Here is a 20,585-nt window from a genome sequence, read left to right on the forward strand (position 1 = left end):
ACAGAGGAGCTGCATAAAGCACTTTATTTGTGCTCTTCTGGGCAACAAGAACCCAGGGGAGAAGCTGTATATACAACACAACATTTGTAGCCGACTACCATATGGTTCTTTGTTTTCATGTCTGAAAAGCAATAAGCAAAGGGAGAATAAGCTTTGCTCTCAATTTTTGCAACAAAGTTTGAAAATCTCCAACCCAAAACAAAAGAATGCTAAACTGAAGCTTTGTGCTAAAGGCCCTATCTCCCTTGAGCCTCCCTTCCTCTCCCTGTCTCCTAATCCTCATTTCCGGGAGGTCATTTTAATTAGCAGGCTGTCATGGTGACTCAGCCTGCTGCTTCACAGACAGGAAGGGAGCCGACTCCCCTGGACCCATTCATCATGCAAAGGCACTTTGCTCTGTAGAAAAATGCACAATATTGAGCTTGTTCCACCTTGGGAATTGCCCCTGCTGTTGTTTTATTTTATCATCCCTACCTGCCTCAGAGTGCATCTTTTTGTCTTTTGCATCTCCCGTCCCTGGCGGTCTGCCTCCTCCCCCCTGTTGCAGATTTTCCATGTCCTTGTCTTCAGTGGTCAGGTTTGATCTCAGACACCAAGATCTAGAGATCTTAACCATGACAGACCTTTTGGAATGTGTGGCTAATACTTTTTGTTTTAGGAGCTAAAGTTTCAATGAAACGACCCAGGTCATTGGGACATAGCTCTGAGAGCAGTTTTCTGAAGTTGCATGCTGGGGTTTAGGGGAGTCAGGGAGCATGCAGCTCATAAATTAACCGTATGTCTAAGACCATCGTGATCTCAAAAATTCTGTCCCATTGTTCCCAACAGTGCATTTGTCTTCTCGGCGTATGTGTTGTTGCTATAGTTCTGGGTCAGCAAATGTGGACACTGCATTTCTAAAAGCAAGAACAACTGTAGCCTAGTCTAAAAGGTAAACATCTGTAGTAACTGCACAACTTAGAACAGTAAAGGGGCTGGAAAGCACTGACCTGAGAAGGGATGTGTGGGTTTTCTCTTCCTGTGAGGGTCTCTATGTTGTGGAAAATAGCATCTGTACTCATCTGGTTTGAATCTCCTATTTTGTTCCTAAGCCTGAAGCTGAAGGCTCACAATTGATTTTCCACTGGTGAAAGGGAAAATCGATGATGAAATTTCTCACGTTTTCCCTTCCCTTTCACTAGCTTATACATTATCTCACAGCCATTATCTTGGAAACTAGAGAAGGGTGATTAATTTCATGCCCCAGCAGAAAATGCATGCTCCTGCCACCACAAGACCTCCCCGGACTCCACGTCCTTAGAAAGAGTTTGAAGGGTCTTTGTGGTTCACTGAGCTCTTCTTGCCCCCTTTGCTGTTGGGGTGTTTGCTGGCTGGGCCCCGCAGGAGTGGGTGCTTGTAGGGAGGGGGTTTTTCTTTCCTGCAAAGGGGGAGATAACAGAAAGAGAGAAGAAAGACAGCACATGTACACACTGTATTGCAGTCATTTGTGTGCATGTCTATCTCCCCCCACCGGACTGTGACCTCCTAGGAGCAGTGGCCTTGTCTTCCTCTTCTCTGCATCCCAGGAACCCAGCCCAGGGCCTGGTTCAAAGCAGGCAGCATGACTCAATGAATGACTGTTAGGTGAATGGATGGATACGTTGTAACATTCTGGTTCTGGAGAAAACCTATCTGTCCTATAGGTACAAGTCTTCCACATTTCCAACTTGATTCTAACTCATTCTATCCATTTCACGATGGGATGGGCATGAACCCATAGATGAATTGCAGCTTGGCAGATCCAGGGACCTCATGCCCTTCATAACCATCATGGGCTCCAGAGTTCCCTTTATATTTCTCAGTATAGCCTAATTATGGCATTTCACGGTGGGTCTGTCTCCCCTACAATCTTGGGGGCTCTCTGAAGGCAGAGGTGTGTCTAGTTCATCTCTGTATCCCAGCACCCAGCACCCAATGCAATACCTTTAACACTACTCTTCAGCAATTAGTCACTGTCTGTTCTGCTCACACACTAGGCTATGAGCTTCTGATGGGCACGGACCCAGTTTATCCAGTTTGCATTTTTCCTCATACGGGGCCTTGTTTGTTGGTTATGTTGTTGAGTAATAAATTAATGTGCCATTCATTCAAGCATTGGATTAAGATTTATTTGCAGCGGAAAGATTAGCCAACCCAGAAAGAACTGAACTGAATTCCCAGGTCAGCTATATATGAGAGGTACGACCTTGAGCAAGTTATTTAACTTCTCTGAGTTTCATTTACAAAACAAGGATAAAATATTCCAATCTTGGAGGGTGGTGTGAGGTTAAATGAGATAATATGAATAAACTCACCTAGTGTCTTCCTTTGCCTACTATAACTTACAAAGGCATGGTGCTAGGTGCTAGGTGCTAGGTATGGTCCACTGTACCCTGGAGATTACAAAGGTGAGTCAGACATTGATGCTGTCCTCAGGCTGCTTACAGTTTAGTAGAGGAGACAGTTATACAAAATAATTACACAAAATAATAAATAATAAAGAACGACAATGCATGGAAGAAAATGGTAATGCCACAAATATGGGAATCTCTTGGGCTGTTTGATTTAGGATTCAAGATGTGACTCCTTATAACCCATGATGCTCTGACCCTGGAGTGTCATTTTCCTTCATTGCTGATGAGTCATGAATAAGGTAAAGACAGAACAGGTGGCAGCACACAAAAGGGACACCTTGCCCTAATGTAGCTCCTCCACCAGGAAGCCTCACTGTCTAAAATTCCACACTCATGAAGGACCTTGCTAACATAGGAAGGCCATCTAGCATGGGTGAGATACATCTAGATCTTAGTACCCATCAACAGCCTGGAACATATGCTTGGAATGTTGTTTACAGGCGATGTGATCTTGAAGAAGTCCCTTTTTCCTCTAGCCTCTGTTTCTTCGTTTCTAAAATTGTAGAGCCCATGTCCTTCCTGCATCATAGGCTCTGGCAAATGGGGTTGGGGAAGAGTTTTGCCAATTACAAGGTGCCATTCATATGTCACTGAGAGTGTGGGTCTTCACACCCAAAGGAAGCATGGGAAATAAGATGGGTTTGTTTCTTTGGGGGTGAAGCCCAGGTATGATCACAGGTGGGGCAGCCCCAGGCAGATGGTGTGCATGGGGACAGGGTGTGCAGTGGCTGAGGAGGGGTGTGAACGCGCAGAATGACTCTGGGGCCATTACGGAGCCAAAGAGCACCTGCAGCTCAAGATGGGGGCACAGAGAGAGGCATTGGTAGGCAAGCATCTCACACCTGGGCCCCACAGAGCTGCTCCTTTTCCTATCGTGCCCTCCAGACTCACCTCCTTTGGGAAGCTGACTCCCCAGAAAATAAGCCTCTCTCTTCCATAGGCTTCTGCAGCACTCTGTGCCTAATCTCTTAGTACACCATTTTCTAGGGAGTTCTTTGCCCAGCTATTTTTCTCACGGGACTATGGGTTGGATGCACTTGATTTTTCTCTACAATTCCTGAGTGGTATGGAGTAGATGCTTGAAGGTTGTTTGATGAATTGAATGAATTTTTAGTCCCATCTTTATCATCTCTATTGCCCTAAACATCCTGGCCTGTCATTGCCTTAGAATGTGTCTTTTCAGGTTCAGCTCCCTGCCTTTTACACCCTTTCCCTCAACCTGGAATGCCCTCTGTCCTCTTTCTGTTTCATCCATTGGAATGCTACATGTCCTTTGAAACGAAGTTCAAGCCCCACTTCGTCCATGAAGCCTTCTTGGGCTACTCCTGCTGGCTGCCATATGTTTGCCAGATGGTGTGGGAGAGTAATTTCTGATTGGGTCTCACTTTTCACTATAACACGAAGGGGTTGAAATAGATGATTCTTAGGGGTTTCTTCAGTTCTACCTTTTTATAATTCATACATTTAGGGCTTATTTAGGACCTACTCTCAGCTAGGCTCTACACCTGGCACTAAGGATACAGGAGTGATAAAAATAATTCCTCAAGGAGCAGCCCATCTAGTGGAGGAGCCAGACATGCAAAGATGTTGTGACAATACGCTGTGGGACGTACCATGCACACGTGTGTGCAAAATGCAGTTCGGGATCCAGCAGGGAGGAAGGAGCTCTACCTCAGGTGGAGAGCAAGGACAAAAACACAAAGGTATGATATCTGGACTGGGCTTTGAAAGATAAGTTGGCATTTGTCATCTACAGACAGTAAGGGAGAACGTTCCAGAAAGAAGGAAAAGGATGAACATGGAGGTATGACTTGCTGACTGGGGTATAAAGTGGTAGAAAGCAGGTGGGGTGGAGAAGGTGCTCACAAGGGAAAAGTGTGTGCTAGGAGGCTGCATATGAAGTTTTAAATGTAGGCCAGGGCTTTGAACAGCCAGAAGAGGAACTGAAATGGGGAGCCATGGAAGGTTTTTTGAAAGAGGGCACAATCCGATAGGTGACTGAGCACGTTTATACATTGCTCAGCATTGTTTGTTATCTTTGCATGTGTACATGCTTTCTCCTCTGTGAATCTGAGCTCCTGATGGGCAAAGGTTATCTAAGTTCCCCCAGCATCCAGTGCAGGGCCTGCCACATGGTGGGCTCCAGTGTGACGCAGAGCTGATGACTCCCACCCCCATGCCCCGCACACATATCCAAACCCCAGCGTGGAGGCAGCCCACTGGCACTGAGCCTGAGGCCACCTCACACTTAGAGGCCCACCCTCCGTGCGCATGCTCTGTCTCCCCACAGAGGCTCACCCGGCCTGCTCATTTCCCCTGTCTAATTTGTATGCACCTCGATGGGGCATTTTGTGTCACTGTGGTCGAGATAAGCGTGGGGTCTCAGCTCTGGTCATCAACGCCACGTCCCTGAGCCTGCAAGCTCAGGCCCACATCCTGGCCTCCCCAGGGCCCTTCCCCGAAGGGTGGCACAGCACCCAGGGATGCTGACAGGCTCCTACCAGCACACGGGTGGAAACTGACACAGTATAATTATCCATAGAGATGAGAGAAAACAAAGACTAATTTTGAGTCAAAACATATAATTTTCCTTTAAAACCAGAACTGCTCTTTCATGTATGTTATTTGATGCTTGGGTAGAAAATAATACAAAAATGGGGAAGTATTCAAGTCCCAAATCAGAGCCTTGTATCCTCCTGAGATTCATTTTTTCAAGAACTGCTGACCAATTGAGAGCTAAGTGATATTCATAGTTTGATGAGGCAGAGATGTGGGGATGGAGAGAGTTTTTATTTTGTTTTTCTTAGGCGAAGGGTGGGCGCACTTACCACAAGTCCTCAAGGCTATGAACTTTGAGGAATGAGCTCTCCAGCTCTTCTCTAACGAGGGCTCCAAAGCTCAGGGAAATGAGGTCCCATGAGCAGGGCCCTGAACTCCCCTGCATGCTTTAGACCCAGTTTCAGGGTCCCACCTCCCCCATCTCAAAGAACTCTTTACTAACTGATGCTGAGAACACCAGGCTGGGGATGGTGGGGTCTGGCTCTGGCCATGGCTGTGACCAACCCTGTCTGCTTCCTGGGCCTCAACACCCCATCTGCATGATGATGATCGCTACTCTCCCTGGGTGTCAGCACCATTATACTGACAGTGCAACATTCAAGAACAAAGTGGGAAAGGATCAGGATAATTTTATTCAGGCTGACAGAGGACCCGAAAGAGACAATCCCCAAATTAACTTGTAAATGAGATTCTAACAATTCTTTTGAGCTTTATAGAGCTTTAAATTTTTAAGAACATAACCAATGACTTCTAAGGATGAATTGAGCACCATCCTCTAGAGGTGAGCTCTTCAACGTCGGGGTCACGCCTTAATCATTTACTCGTTCAAGCACCCCCTCTGCCCAGAGACTTGGCATAAAGTGTTGTTTTTCCTAAGTGAGTGAATGAAGGGATGTACACATGCACGCATGCTCAGTACAGCCTAGGCACTGTGGGAGCACAGGGAAGAAACAGAGATGCTCCTTCTGAAGACTAATCCACCAGGATGGGGGTGAACAACCTGAGACAAAGTATGAGTCAGAGTACATTGTGATGCAGACTCCTTGTGGAGCTGGGACTCAAGAGGTGGGACTCCTGGCCTGATGGGACGTGGGTCCTGAGAGATCATCCAGCCCAACCGGAGAAGACCAGGGACTTGCCCCAGGCTGTGATGAGCTGTCTGGAAATCTGGGACTGCACCCCAGAAGCCAGAGGAGATGGAAACATTTATTGAGCACCTACTGGCTGCCAGGCAGTACACCATGCTTGTATCTAATTTTTAAAACCATCCTTATTACCCCCACTTTAGGTAGGAGGAGAAAGGTTTCATGAGGCCAGGAAACTTGCCTAACATCCCACAGCTAGCATGAGCTTGAGACAGAATTTGAACCCACACTGAGGTGGAGCTTGGCTGGGCTTCAGTCCAGCTTTAGAATCATAAACGCCTAGGATCAAATTCTGCCTCTGCCAAAATATCCTTGACCTCAGGCGATTCTCGTCACCTTTCTGAGCTTCCTTTTCCTCATTTGTAATATGAGGAGTAAATTGTCTAGGAGGACTGAATAAGACCATATACAAAAAGTACTTTGCTCAATAAATAGTAGTGATCGACACTGTGTTTTGTTAATAACAGGTAGGGAGAAAGGTGCATCAGGGCAAAAGCCCTGAGACAGCCAAGCATTTGGGCAAGGTCATGGGCAAGGTCAGTGGGAAGACTGGTCTGGCAGGAGCAGTAAGTTGGATATCGTCATGTCCTTCAAGGAAGCTGGACCACTAGGAGAGTAGGAGATGAGGTCAAGAGGTAGGACGGGGCCAGCACATTCCAGATGCCGCCGGGTGTCACTGCCCAAATGCTCACTGGGCTCACCGCCAGCAGTCATAGGAACACCCAGCACTCTGGGCTCTGGTCCAGCCCTCAGGAAGGACACTCATCTCCTAACCTTCTTTCTTCACCACCTCAAGAAGTTGGTCCCAGCAGAGGACCCGAGGGGAAACTTCTCAGGGGTGTGTCTTCTCAGCCCTGAGCCTTTGCATCTTGACAGAAGGGGACTCTCATGCGCTCGGGGTACATGCATGCCTGGCACTGTGCAGGGTGCAATAACACACATCTCTTAATAATCTTCTAAGTGAGCACCACTGTCCCCACTTTACAGATGAGGAAATTGAAGGATCAGAGACCTTATGAGCCTAGACGACACAGGAGCTATCAGATGAAGTAGCATATGGAAACACCCAGACTAGCCTGGAGCAGTGACTGGACTCAGCCTCCCAGCAACTCTCATCCCTGTCGGTTCCCATGCTAGACCCAGAAATGTGACCAACCCCTCACCGTCTGACCCCATAATGATACTTCAACTCAGGAAATGTGCTGTTAAGCCCTTCTGCTCCATACACTCTCTGCGGCAGGGCCGATCATCTCTCCCGTGACACAGATGGGAAACCGAGGGACAGAGAGAGGCTAAGGGAAGCTGCCCCTGAACAAGAAGCCAGTTAAGCAGGACGCAGGCCCCCGCCGCTCTGCTCAGCACTTACCGCAGCCTTGGCATGGGGATCGTCACTTTCTCGACCATGGGGTTCAGCCGGTAATAATCCAGAAACGTTCTCGCCACGTTCCGCCCCAGCTTCATATCTGCAAGGGTGGGTGTTAAGGAGCAACTTTGGACTAGTAAAAAAAATGATAACAGTAACAAAACAGTGTCACCACTCACTGTTCTAAGTGTTGTATGTACTGTCTTTTTTGATTTTCACGAAACCGTAAATATTATTGATAGATACTATTATTTTCCTCATTTTCCAGATGAGGAAACTGAGATGTGGAGAAGTCCAATAATTTGCCCAAGGTCACAGAACCGGGAAGGAGAGGAGCCAGGATATGGGTCTAGGTAGTCTTACCCCAAAGCCTGTGTTCAGAGCTTTTAGAACCTACTGCATCCCTTTGGGAATCACTGGGCTTCCATGGTCTGCCTTCAGGTGGCTTGGGGTGGAGGCAGATAAGCAAGACCCAAGGGCAAGAGACCCTTTGTTGCATATAGACCAGGGCCTACTTGACCCCGGGGATTAGTCCTCTACTGTGGGAACCTTGGGGACAATGATACAACCCTCTCACCCTAAACAGTATCCCCGTTCCACCTTGAAATCTACCAATTATGAATCCTTAGGGTAAGCGTTCGTGACCTGTTAAAGTACAAACTCCCTGGGGAGGGGAAAAGGGTCAATTCCATATTGACCATTAACATTTTAGTATAAATTAGCACAGCAATCATCTATTCAACAACATGGAGCATATGCTCTGTGCATTATCTGTCATATCTCTGGGGCTTCACATGAGTTGTTTCCTCTCCCTGAAGTGTCTTCCCCTTCCCTTTGGCTAATTTTTAACTATCAATTCTCCAGTTAGGTGATGTCTTTTTAGTAAAGCCTCCCACAATACTCCTCTCTCAGGTCTATGATTGGTGCCCTTGCCCCCTACTTCCGTGGCTTCTGAACTGACTTCATTCAAAGCACTTATCTTTTATCTCATATCTCTCAGCTCTGAACGTCCAAGCCGTCACCAACTCTTACCCAAGGGACCTCCTATCTCTTCAGTTTCTCCAGGCCCCTGCTGTTCCCCTAGAAAAGGCCAGCACCATCTTTTCCTTGAATTGCTGTCATCCTGTCCTAGTGGCCTTCCTGCCATAAGAGTGCCTGCCTCTGCTCCATTTTCTATAACGTTGCTGGTGGGGGTGGGGTGGGAGGGTAGTTATTCTAAAACGCAGATCTGACTACGCCACCCCGCTGAGTAAAACCCTTCAGTGGCTCCCAGTTGCCTTTAAAGTTCAAATTTTGGAACTTGATCTACTGGGTCCTTTGTAGTTAGGTCTCAGCTTTGCGCTTGTTGCCTCCCACCTTCCACCCCTCGACCTTCACGCTCCAGTGATACTGAACTTCTTTTACCTCCAGACCTTTGTCCATTCCATTCCATCTTCCCAGACCACTCTCCCCTCTGCCCACAGGCCTTACAGGGCAGACTCCTTCTCAGCTTCCAGACACCTCAGTTTAGCTGCCACTTCACTGGGTACATCTCAGCCATCATTCTACCCAGGCTCATGGAGGTAGACTAGCATCTGTGGAACAGTTGAGTGAGTTCTCACCACTCTCTTCAAGACGTCTCCAAGCTGGGGTTGGATGTGGCCCAGGACATGAACGCCAGCATTTATGGAGTTCCTGGCACCACACTGGCACTTTGCTTACATATGCATTTTAAAAAACCCAGGGAGGAAGGCATTTATATCTCCCTTTTGCTCTGGGAGGTTAAGAAACTTGTCCAAAGCTATATAACTGGAAATTGTAGAGTCAAGACTCCAATTTGGGAGTGTCTGACTCCAGAACCGTGAGCTTTCCACCACTCTGGGCTGTTTCCCAACTTGAAGGCACCTTTTCTGCCAAGGGCTGAGTCATCCCAGGCCAGTGCCTGGTGGGAGAAGGAGAAACGCCGGACGAGTTGTTTAAGACAGTGAGACGTGCCGCAGGCTCGCTGTGCTCTGAGGCTGCCACCTGCTTTCTTCCTCTGGTTGTGACCGACCTTCTCTGTCCCCTCCTTTAAAAAGTTCACAAGCTGGCGTCAGGCATGGGCTCTCAGACCAGCACACCCTGGAGGCAGTCTCGCCACCAGGGCCTGCAGAAGTGGCTGGCTGCTTCAACCTAGCCAGGCTCTAACTGGCTTGGGGAGACCAAATCACCATTGCGTGTGTCAACAGTAAGAGCTACAGGGCTTCCCTGGTGGCACAGTGGTTAAGAGTCCACCTGCCAATGCAGGAGACACGGGTTTGAGCCCTGGTCTGGGAAGATCCCACGTGCTGTGGAGCAACTAAGCCCATGCACTACAACCACTGAGCCTGCGCTCTAGAGTCCGTGAGCCACAACTACTGAAGCCCACAAGCCACAACTACTGAAGCCCACGTGCCACAACTACTGAAGCCCACGTGCCACAACTACTGATCCCATGCACCTAGAGCCCGTGCCCTGCAACAAGAGAAGCCACCGTAATGAGAAGCCCATGTACCACAACGAAGAGTAGCCCCCACTCACCACAACTAGAGAAAGCCCACACGCAGCAACGAAGACCCAGCGCAGCCAAAAATAAACAAACAAACAAACAAACAAAACAGTAAGAGCTACAGGGGCACAGAGTAAGGGAGAGGTTCCTGTGAACGGGGCTAAAAGATTGTAGTAGAAGTTTTGGAATCAAATGTACCTAATCCGAATCCGAATCCAAATCCTGGCTCGGCCACATGCTGTGTGGGGCAGATTGTACTTTCCAAAGATGTCTGCAACAATGTCTCCCATCTCACCTGTTATTCTATGATGTGACCTTGACACTCCTTCCACTGAGAGGTGGCGTCTGTATCCCCTCTCTCTGAAGCTGAGTGGGCTTTGTGACTCACTTGCCACCAAAGGAATGGCAGAAGTGACAGTGTGGGACTTCTGAGGAGAGGCCAGAAAAGCAGATATAACTTGCACCTTGCCTGCTCGAATGTTCCAGCTGGGGCCCTGAACTTCCGGGCAAGCTGTCTGACTGCCCTGAGGCCACCATGCTGTGAGGAAGCCCAAACTAGCCCGTGGAGGGGCTGCAGGGAGAGGCTCTGAGACTTCGTGGAGAGATTACTTTAGAGAGAGATTCCTGGCCAGCCCGCAGCAGCTCCTCCAGCACACTGCGGCTCCAGCTCCAGCTCCAGCCACTGTCTCACTGCCACTGCATCAAAGATGCCAAGCTAAGAGTACTCAGGGGAGCCCTTCCCAAATTTCTGACCCACAGAAAACAAGAGAGAATAGCCGTGGTTTTAAACACTAAGTTTGGGGGAGATTCGTTACGCAGCAGAGGAGAACTGAAACACAGTGTGGCCTTGCAGAGGCTTTCCCATCTCCCTGAGCCCTCATTTCCTCACCTGTAAAATGTGAATGACAATGCCTGCCTCACAGGATTATGGTGGTGAGGTATGCGACTAACACGTGGGTGCTGACTAAGTAAGTGCATGAATGGGGCCAGAGGGAAGCCTGAACCCTTCCTCCTGACCTGCAGTGAACGCCAGACTCGCCCAGACTGGAAGCAACCCTAGGAGATCTCCTTGGTAGTCAATACTCCTGGGGTCTACAAGGCGGAGGAGTTGGGCTGTTGCAGTAAAATGTCCCTCTGTGAGGTGCTGATCATTTTAGCAAGCTCTGTTTAAAAGACAGTGTTTTAAAGGTGGGAATTGTCAGGGACAACCCTCTTTCTCTTTCCAACAATATTACATATTTCCTAAGCCCTGAGAGCCTCACTCCAGATTATTTACTGCACTGGCCCTGCTGGAGTCAAGAAATGAGACATGGGTGAGAGGAGTGAAGAGACTGACTGAACATTTTCAATTAAAACAAGCTGTCTTTGAACAAAGATTTAAGATCTAGGCAAGGAGAAAGCAATAGCTCTCTTGGCTGGAACCTTTTCCAATATACTGCAGAATTAAGAGGGAAAAAAATTGGGGTGAAAACTCCCAACTCTTCGTTGCCAACAAAAACCTCAGAACAGCCTATAAATTCAAAATGTCATCCTCCTCAGATTCTTCTGTAGCTCCCTGATGGGCTTCTCACAGAGGGCAGGAACATACAGCAGGTGGGATCTGGACCCTTGAATCAGAGAAGCAGGAGGGTTTGTCTGGGGTTGTCTGAAACTCAGACTGACTTGGTGACTTCTACCCAGAGTTGTTTTAAAGTAAAAGGTGGGCGTTAATAGCTCCAGCACTTGGTGGGACCTTTTAACAGGTAGTGAGGGCTGGGATATTCTCATTCATTCATTCATTTGTTCATTCATTCTAACATTCTGGGGGCTCCTCCCATGTGTGTACTGCCATGAAGAAGGGCAGAGATTGAGGTTAAAGAAGAATTAGACAAATTCTGTTTACAGTCTAGAAGAGGAAACGAACATGTCCCAACTAACTATACCAGCAAACAGGCTGTTGCATTCTCACCTTTACAAAAGCAACTACCATTTTTTTTCCCAGCATACCCTGTGCACCGTACAGTGTACTTATTTACCGTCGATAATCCCCACCACATCCCTGCAAGGTCAAAGCACAATTCTACACATATTTTACAGGAAACTGAAAAAAGCAGAGTTTGCATAATTGACCCAGAGCCTTGTGTCTCGAAAGTGATAGAGGTGGCATATGAACCTGAGTGTCTTTTATTTATTTTTTTTTGACATCTTTATTGGAGTACAATTGCTTTACAATAGTGTGTTAGTTTCTGCTTTATAAAAAAGTGAATCAGCTATACATACACATATATCCCCATATCTCCTCCCTCTTGCGTCTCCCTCCCACCCTCCCTATCCCACCCCTCTAGGTGGACACAAAGCACTGAGCTGATCTCCCTGTGCCATGTGGCTGTTTCCCACTAGCTATCTATTTTACATTTGGTAGTGTATATATGTCCATGCCAATCTCTCACTTTGTCCCAGCTTACCCTTCCCCCTCCACATGTCCTCAAGTCCATTCTCTATGTCTGCGTCTTTATTTCTGTCCTGCCCCTAGGTTCTTCAGAACCAATTTCTTTTTCTTTTTTTTTTAGATTCCATATATATGTGTTAGCATACGGTACATGTTTTTCTCTTTCTGACTTACTTCACTCTGTATGACAGGCTCTAGGTCCATCCACCTCACTAGAAAAAACTCAATTTCGTTTCTTTTTATGGCTGAGTAATATTCCATTGTATATATATATGCCACATCTTCTTTATCCATTCATCTGTCGATGGACACTTAGGTTGCTTCCATGTCCTGGCTATTGTAAATAGTGCTGCAATGAATATTGTGGTACATGACTTTTTGAATTATGGTTTTCTCAGGGTATACACTCAGTGGTGGAATTGCTGGGTCATATGGTAGTTCTATTTTTAGTTTTTTAAGTAACCTCCATACTGTTCTGCATAGTGGCTGTATCAATTTACACTCCCACCAAAAGTGCAAGAGGATTCCCTTTTCTCCACACCCTCTCCCGTATTTATTGTTTGTAGATTTTTAGATGATGGCCATTCTGACCAGTGTGTGGTGATACCTCATTGTAGTTTTGATTTGCATTTCTCTAATGATCAGTGGCATTGAGCATCCTTTCATGTGTTTGTCGGCAATCTGTATATCTTCTTTGGAGAAATGTATATTTAGGTCTTCTGCCCATTTTTGGATTGGGTTGTTTGTTTTTTTGTCATTGAGCTGCATGAGCTGCTTGTAAATTTTGGAGATTAATCCTTTGTCAGTTGCTTCATTTGCAAATATTTTCTCCAATTCTGAGGGTTGTCTTTTTGTCTTGTTTATTTTTTCCGTTGCTGTGCAAAAGCTTTTAAGTTTCATTAGGTCGCATTTGTTCATTTTTGTTTTTATTTCCATTTTTCTAGGAGGTGGGTCAAAAAGGATCTTGCTGTGATTTATGTCATAGAATGTTCTATGATTTCCTCTAAGAGTTTTATAGTGTCTGGCCTTACATTTAGGTCTTTAATCCATATTGAGTTTATTTTTGTGTATGGTGTTAGGGAGTGTTCTAATTTCATTCTTTTACATGCAGCTGTCCAGTTTTCCCAGCACCACTTATTGAAGAGGCAGTCTTTTCTCCATTGTATATTCTTGCCTCCTTTATCAAAAATAAGGTGACCATATGTGTATGGGTTTATCTCTGCGCTTTCTATCCTGTTCCATTGATCTATATTTCTGTTTTTGTGCCAGTGCCATACTGTCTTGATTACTGTAGCTTTGTAGTATAGTCTGAAGTCCAGGAGCCTGATTCCTCCAGCTCCGTTTTTCTTTCTTGAGATTGCTTTGGCTATTTGGGGTCTTTTGTGTTTACAAAGAAATTGTGAAAATTTTTTCTAGTACTGTGAAAAATGCCATTGGTAGTTTGATAGGGATTGCATTGAATCTGTAGATTGCTTTGGGGAGTATAGTCATTTTTACAATGTTGATTCTTCCAATCCAAGAACATGGTATATCTCTCCATCTGTTTGTATTGTCTTTAATTTCTTTCATCAGTGTCTTATAGTTTTCTGCATACAGGTCTTTTGTCTCCTTAGGTAGGTTTATTCCTGGGTATTTTATTCTTTTTGTTGCAATGGTAAATGGGAGTGTTTCCTTAATTTCTCTTTCAGATTTTTCATCATTAGTGTATAGGAATGCCAGAGATTTCTGTTCATTGATTTTGTATCCTGCTACTTTTCCAAATTCATTGATTAGCTCTAGTAGTTTTTTGGTAGCATCTTTAGAATTCTCTACGTATAGTATCATGTCATCTGCAAATAGTGACAGCTTTAATTCTTCTTTTCTGATTTGGATTCCTTTTATTTCTTTTTCTTCTCTGATTGCTGTGGCTAAAACTTCCAAAACTATGTTGAATACTAGTGGTGAGAGTGGACAACCTTGTCTTGTTCCTGATCTTAGAGGAAATGGTTTCAGTTTTTCATCATTGAGAACGATGTTGGATGTGGGTTTGTCATATATGGCCTTTATTATGTTGAGGAAAGTTCCCTCTATGCCTACTTTCTGCAGGGCTTTTATCATAAATGGGTGTTTAATTTTGTCTAAAGATTTTTCTGCATCTATTGAGATGATCATATGGTTTTTATCGTTCAGTTTTTTAATATGGTGTATCACACTGATTGATTTACGTATATCGAAGAATCCTTGCATTCCTGGGATAAACCCCACTTGATCATGTTGTATGATCCTTTTAATGTGCTGTTGCATTCTGTTTGCTAGTATTTTGGTTAGGATTTCTGCACCTATGTTCATCATTGGTAATGGCCTGTAGTTTTCTTTCTTTGTGGCATCTTTGTCTGGTTTTGGTATCAGGGTGATGGTGGCCTCGTGGAATGAGTTTGGGAGTGTTCCTCCCTCTGCTATATTTTGGAAGAGTTTGAGAAGAATAGGTGTTAGCTCTTCTCTAAATGTTTGATAGAATTCGCCTGTGAAGCCATCTGGTCCTGGGCTTTTGTTTGTTGGAAGATTTTTAATCACAGTTTCAATTTCAGTGCTTGTGATTGGTCTGTTTATATTTTCTATTTCTTCCTGGTTCAATCGCAGAAGGTTGTGCTTTTCTAAGAATTCATCCATTTCTTGCAGGTTGTCCATTTTATTGGCATAGAGTTGCTTGTAGTAGTCTCTCATGATCCTTTGTATTTCTGCAGTGTCAGTGGTTACTTCTCCTTTTTCATTTCCAATTCTATTGATTTGAGTCTTCTCCCTTTTTTTCTTGATGAGTCTGGCTAATGGTTCATCAATTTCATTTATCTTCTCAAAGAACCAGCTTTTAGTTTTATTGATATTTGCTATTGCTTCCTTCATTTCTTTTTCATTTATTTCTGATATGATCTTTATGATTTCATTCCTTCTGCTAACTTTGGGGTTTTTTTGTTCTTCTTTCTCTAATTGCTTTAGTTGTAAGGTTAGGTTGTTTATTTGAGATGTTTCTTGTTTCTTGAGGTAGGACTGTATTGCTATAAACTTCCCTCTTAGAACTGCTTTTGCTGCATCCCATAGGTTTTGGGTGGTTGTGTTTTCATTGTCATTTGTTTCTAGGTATTTTTTGATTTCCTCTTTGATTTCTTCAGTGATCTCTTGGTTATTTAGTACTGTGTTGTTTAGCCTCCATGTGTTTGTATTTTTTACAGATTTTTTCCTGTAATTGATATCTAGTCTCATAGCATTGTGATCAGAAAAGATACTTGATACGATTTCAATTTTCTTAAATTTACCATGGCTTGATTTGTGGCCCAAGATATGACCTATCCTGGTGAACGTTCCATGAGCACTCGAGAAGAAAGCGTATTCTGTTGTATCTGGATGGAATGTCCTATAAATATCAATTAAGTCCATCTTGTTTAATGTATCATTTAAAGCTTGTGTCTCCTTATTTATTTTCATTTTGGATGATCTGTCCATTGGTGAAAGTGGGGTGTTAAAGTCCCCTACTATGATTGTGTAACTGTCGATTTCCCATTTTATGGCTGTTAGCATTTGTCTCATGTATTTAGGTGCTCCTATGTTGGGTGCATAAATATTTACAATTGTTGTATATTCTTCTTGGATTGATCCCTTGATCATTACGTAGTGTCCTTCTTTGTCTCTTGTAATAGTCTTTATTTTAAAGTCTATTTTGTCTGCTATGAGAATTGTTACTCCTGCTTTCTTTTGATTTCCATTTGCATGGAATATTTTACTCCATCCCCGCACTTTCAGTCTGTATATGTCTCTAGGTCTGAAGTGGGTCTCTTGTAGACAGCGTATTTACCAGTCTTGTTTTTGTATCCATTCAGCCAGTCTATGTCTTTTGGTTGGAGCATTTAATCCATTTACATTTAAGGTAAATATCAATATGTATGTTCCTATTACCATTTCTAAATTGTTTTGGGTTTGTTATTGTAGGTCTTTTCCTTCTCTTGTGTTTCCTGCCTAGAGTAGTTCCTTTATGTTTGTTGTAAAGCTGGTTTGGTGGTGCTGAGTTCTCTTAGCTTTTGCTTGTCTGTAAAGGTTTTAATTTCTCTGTTGAATCTGAATGAGATCCTTGCTGGGTAGAGTAATCTTGCTTGTAGGTTTTTCCCCTTCATCACTTTAAATATGTCCTGCCACTCCCTTGTGGCTTGCAGAGTTTCTGTTGAATGATCAGCTGTTAACCTTATGGGGGTTCCCTTGTATGTTATTTGCTTTTTTTTCCCTTGCTGCTTTTAATATTTTTTCCTGATATTTAATTTTTTGATAGTTTGATTAATATGTGTCTTGGCATGTTTCTCCTTGGATTTATCCTGTATGGGACTCTCTGTGCTTCCTGGACTTGATTGACTATTTCCTTTCCCATATTAGGGACATTTTCAACTATAATCTCTTCAAATATTTTCTCTGTCCCTTTCTTTTTCTCTTCTTCTTCTGGGACCCCTATAATTCGAATGTTGGTGCATTTCACGTTGTCCCAGAGGTCTCTGAGACTGTCCTCAATTCTTTTCATTCTTTTTTCTTTATTCTGCTCTGCAGTAGTTATTTCCACTATTTTATGTTCCAGGTCACTTATCCATTCCTCTGCCTCAGTTACTCTGCTATTGATTCCTTCTAGAGAATTTTAAATTTCATTTATTGTGTTGTTCATCATTGTTTGTTTGCTCTTTAGCTCTTCTAGGTCCTTTTTAAACGTTTCTTGTATTTTCTCCATTCTATTCCAAGATTTTGGATCATCTTTACTATCATTACTCTGAATTCTTTTTCGGGTAGACTGCCTATTTCCTCTTCATTTGTTTGGTTTGGTGGGTTTTTGCCTTGCTCCTTTATCTGCTGCATATTTCTCTGTCTTCTCATTTTACTTAACTTACTGTGTTTGGGGTATCCTTTCCTCAGGCTGCAGGTTCATAGTTCCCGTTGTTTTTGGTGTCTGCCCCCAGTGGCTAAGGTTGGTTCAGGGGGTTGTGTAGGCTTCCTGGTGGAGGGGACTAGTGCCTGTGTTCTGGTGGATGAGGCTGGATCTTGTCTTTCTGGTGGGCAGGACCGCATCCAGTGGCGTGTTTTGGGGTGTCTGTGACCTTATTATAATTTTAGGCAGCCTCTCTGCTAATGGGTGGGGTTGTGTTCCTGTGTTGCTAGTTGTTTGGCATAGGGTGGGTGTCCAGCACTGTAGCTTGCTGGTCGTTGAGTGGAGCTGGGTCTTTGCGCTGAGATGGAGATCTGTGGGAGAGCTATTCGATATTACATAGAGCCAGTTGGTCTCTGGTGGACCAATGTCCTGAACTTGGCTCTCCCACCTCAGAGGCACAGACCTGACACCTGGTTGGAGCACAAAGACCCTGTCAGCCACACGGCTGAGGGCGAAGTGAGGGTCCTTATCTTGAAATTCTGTCTGGCCCTCCCAGGTCTCACAGCAGGGGTGGAGCAGGCCTCTGAGGTTACTCTCTTCTGGAGTTTTATTATTCTCAGTTCATATGGTAGGTATTTGGAGAAATCATGGTACTTAGTGAAAAGCAGTTTTGAGGGCGTGCCAGGGACCTGTGCTCATTTGTTGCTGGGTGCTGCTTAATTACCGGAGAGTTCCTGTTGAGGATTTTTAGCCCTCTTTGAGTCCAGACCTGTCTGAAGTAAGGTCCTGGAGTAACACCCCACTGTGTACGGGAGGCAGGACATGGTGGCAGTCTTCACTCCCAGGGGGAAGGGCAACCTAAGTGTCTTTTAACACCATACATGCTTTCTCCTCTCTTAAGCGTGATCATAAATTCAGACACTAAATTCTGTGGGCATGTTGGAGATTTAATTTCAAATGGAGGAATTGTGAAAGGCTTCATGGTAGTGGGTATATAGCCAAGATTTGACAGACAAAGACAAATCTGAAAGAGAGAGATTAGCATCAGTAGAAGCGGGGAGTGGGCCTGGGGCCCATGATCCTGGGCCAGATATAAGACAGAGAAGGGCCCGTGGACCAAGGGAGCTAAAGTGTAGAAGGGAAGGTGGGGCTGCAATGGTAGGCTGGCCTCAGATTAGCGAAGGCTCTTAATGTCAAATTATGGAATTTAAACTTGTATTCTGTTGGCAATAAAAACCAGGGCCTATCTATGGTTGTATTTATCATCTGTTCACTCAATATGTTTTATTGATCATCTAGTATGTTCAAGTTCTCTAGAAGGTACAGGGTATACTGTGGTTAAAAAGCAAAAACCAAAAAACAAAACCCAACCAACCAAACATAAAACAACCAACCAAGACAAGGATTTTTAAATCCAGAAGCAGAAATAGTAACAAAGTAATGCAAAAAAACCTGAATAAATACATAACTGCAATTTTAATAGTGCTAGGAAGAAAATGCACAGAGTCTGTACCTGAGGGCAATGGGGTACTGCCTTAGAGAGGGGGTGTGGGCAGGCCTCTGTGAACTGAGAGTGGGCAGTGGGTACGGAAGCATCTATGAAGAAGGAAACGCGTGTAAGAAGGGTCCTTGGGTGGGACAGACAGGCTGAAAGAGGGCTGGTGTGGAGAGATAGGCAAGGGTTAGATCACGTGGCACATTATTCTGGGTCACCTTCAGGACTCTGGATTTTCTAAGTGAATGGGAAGCATTAAGTGAATGAAGAATTTTAAGCAGGAAAATGAGATGGTCTGATTTATAATTTTAAAAGGTCAGGTCTAAAAATAAGAAAGCAAGAGTGGAAGCAGGCGGGCCAGCCAGGAGAATACAGCGATGGTCCAGGGGAAAGATGGGGCCCTGGACCAGGATGGAGGCAGTAGAGATGGGAAGATATGTCCTGGGGGGAGGAACTGGCAGGATCTGCTGACAGGTGGGATGTGGGGCTTGAGAGAGAGGAAGGAAGGAAGGGTGACTCCGCATACTTAGCCCTGGTAGCTGGGTGAATGGGGGGCCGTGCTCTGGAATGCGGAAGACTGAGGGAGGAAAGGCTCAGGGGAGAGGTTAGGAGTTCAGCTTGAGTTCAAGATGCCTGTGAGATGTTGGGCACCCAGATCCTCAATCAGAAATAGGAAAGTATCAATAATGGAAATGGTTTCTGAACCACCACCTCTCTAGGATTATTCATGCCATAAATTTTTGCTCACTGTATGGTCTGTTCCCTTCTACTCACTCTCCATCCCATTGTCCCTGGCTCTCAGAGGGCATCCAAGGTCCCTGGGAGAATGGCAGTGACTGCAGGACCCTCTGTTCTCTTATCTCAGGGCCTCAGGTCTGGTGCATTGAATGAGCCCATAAATGGGAATCAAGAGACCAATCTGGTTTCAATGGGTAACTTTCCATGTGATCTTGGCCATTTCCTTTCTCTGGGCTTAACTTCTCTGTGGGTAACATGTATAGTCTCTCAAGTTCTTTCCAGCGTTAACATGGTATGTTCAAGCAAAGGCCTCAACACCATAAGCTTACGAAAAATCCCATCCCCGTTCTTTCATTCAACAAATATTTATGAGAACCTACTCTGTGCCAAGTTATTTTAGGTGCTTAGCACAGTGAACAAAACTGACCAATATCCCTGTCTTCATGAAGCTTACATTCTAGCTACTGGAGACAAACCGCTAATCTAGTACACTCGTACATTACTGAGATGCCAGAGAGTGATGTGTGCTATGAAGTAAAGGTAAGGAAAAGGGCAAGGGGAGTGCTGGGGGGCAGGCAGCAGATCGTAGCAGAAAGTAGAGTGGTCAGAGGAGTCCTCATTGATAAAGTGGGGCTTTAGCGGGCTTGGAGGAGGCGGGGCAGCTGGGCAGCACCGAGCATGAGTGACCCTCCTCGTATGAAACAGGACCTCTGACCAGTCACTTCATAGCTGGTCTCCTGCTAAGTCCAGCCCAATTCCACCACTGGGGATAACGGTAAGCCTCCAGGGTGGGATTGAGGAACACCTCCTTCCTGGCACGTGGCAGTTTCCTGACTGACTGAAGCTCCCCCTCACCTCCCAGAGCAAAGCCAGAGGGGACGCATCTCATACACATCCTCCCGCCTGGCCTGTGGCCTCCCTTCCCCGACCTGCTCCTTCCCCAGGCCCTCATGTCTGAAGCCGGCTCCACACCTCTCACTCCCTGCAGCTCTTCCAGAACCACTGCTGAGCACACCTGGCCTCCCTGCCCTGCAGGGAGCTGAGGT

At 45.2% G+C, this 20,585-nt stretch overlaps 1 protein-coding gene across 1 annotated transcript in view; it reads right to left on the reverse strand.

Moving 5' to 3' along the window:
- Window positions 1-1,296: 1,296 nt before the first annotated feature.
- Window positions 1,297-20,585, reverse strand: part of AGBL4 (AGBL carboxypeptidase 4) — a 1,261,847-nt gene continuing 1,242,558 nt past the window's right edge. Inside the window, exons 11-12 of the mRNA XM_068537961.1 lie at window positions 7,503-7,599; window positions 1,297-1,417 (exon numbers count right to left, since the gene is read on the reverse strand). Of these exons, the coding sequence (XP_068394062.1) occupies window positions 1,297-1,417; window positions 7,503-7,599 (218 nt within the window). The remainder of the gene's footprint in view (window positions 1,418-7,502; window positions 7,600-20,585) is intronic.

The sequence above is a fragment of the Eschrichtius robustus genome, chromosome 3, assembly GCF_028021215.1.
Source record: "Eschrichtius robustus isolate mEscRob2 chromosome 3, mEscRob2.pri, whole genome shotgun sequence".
Taxonomy (NCBI): domain Eukaryota; kingdom Metazoa; phylum Chordata; class Mammalia; order Artiodactyla; family Eschrichtiidae; genus Eschrichtius; species Eschrichtius robustus.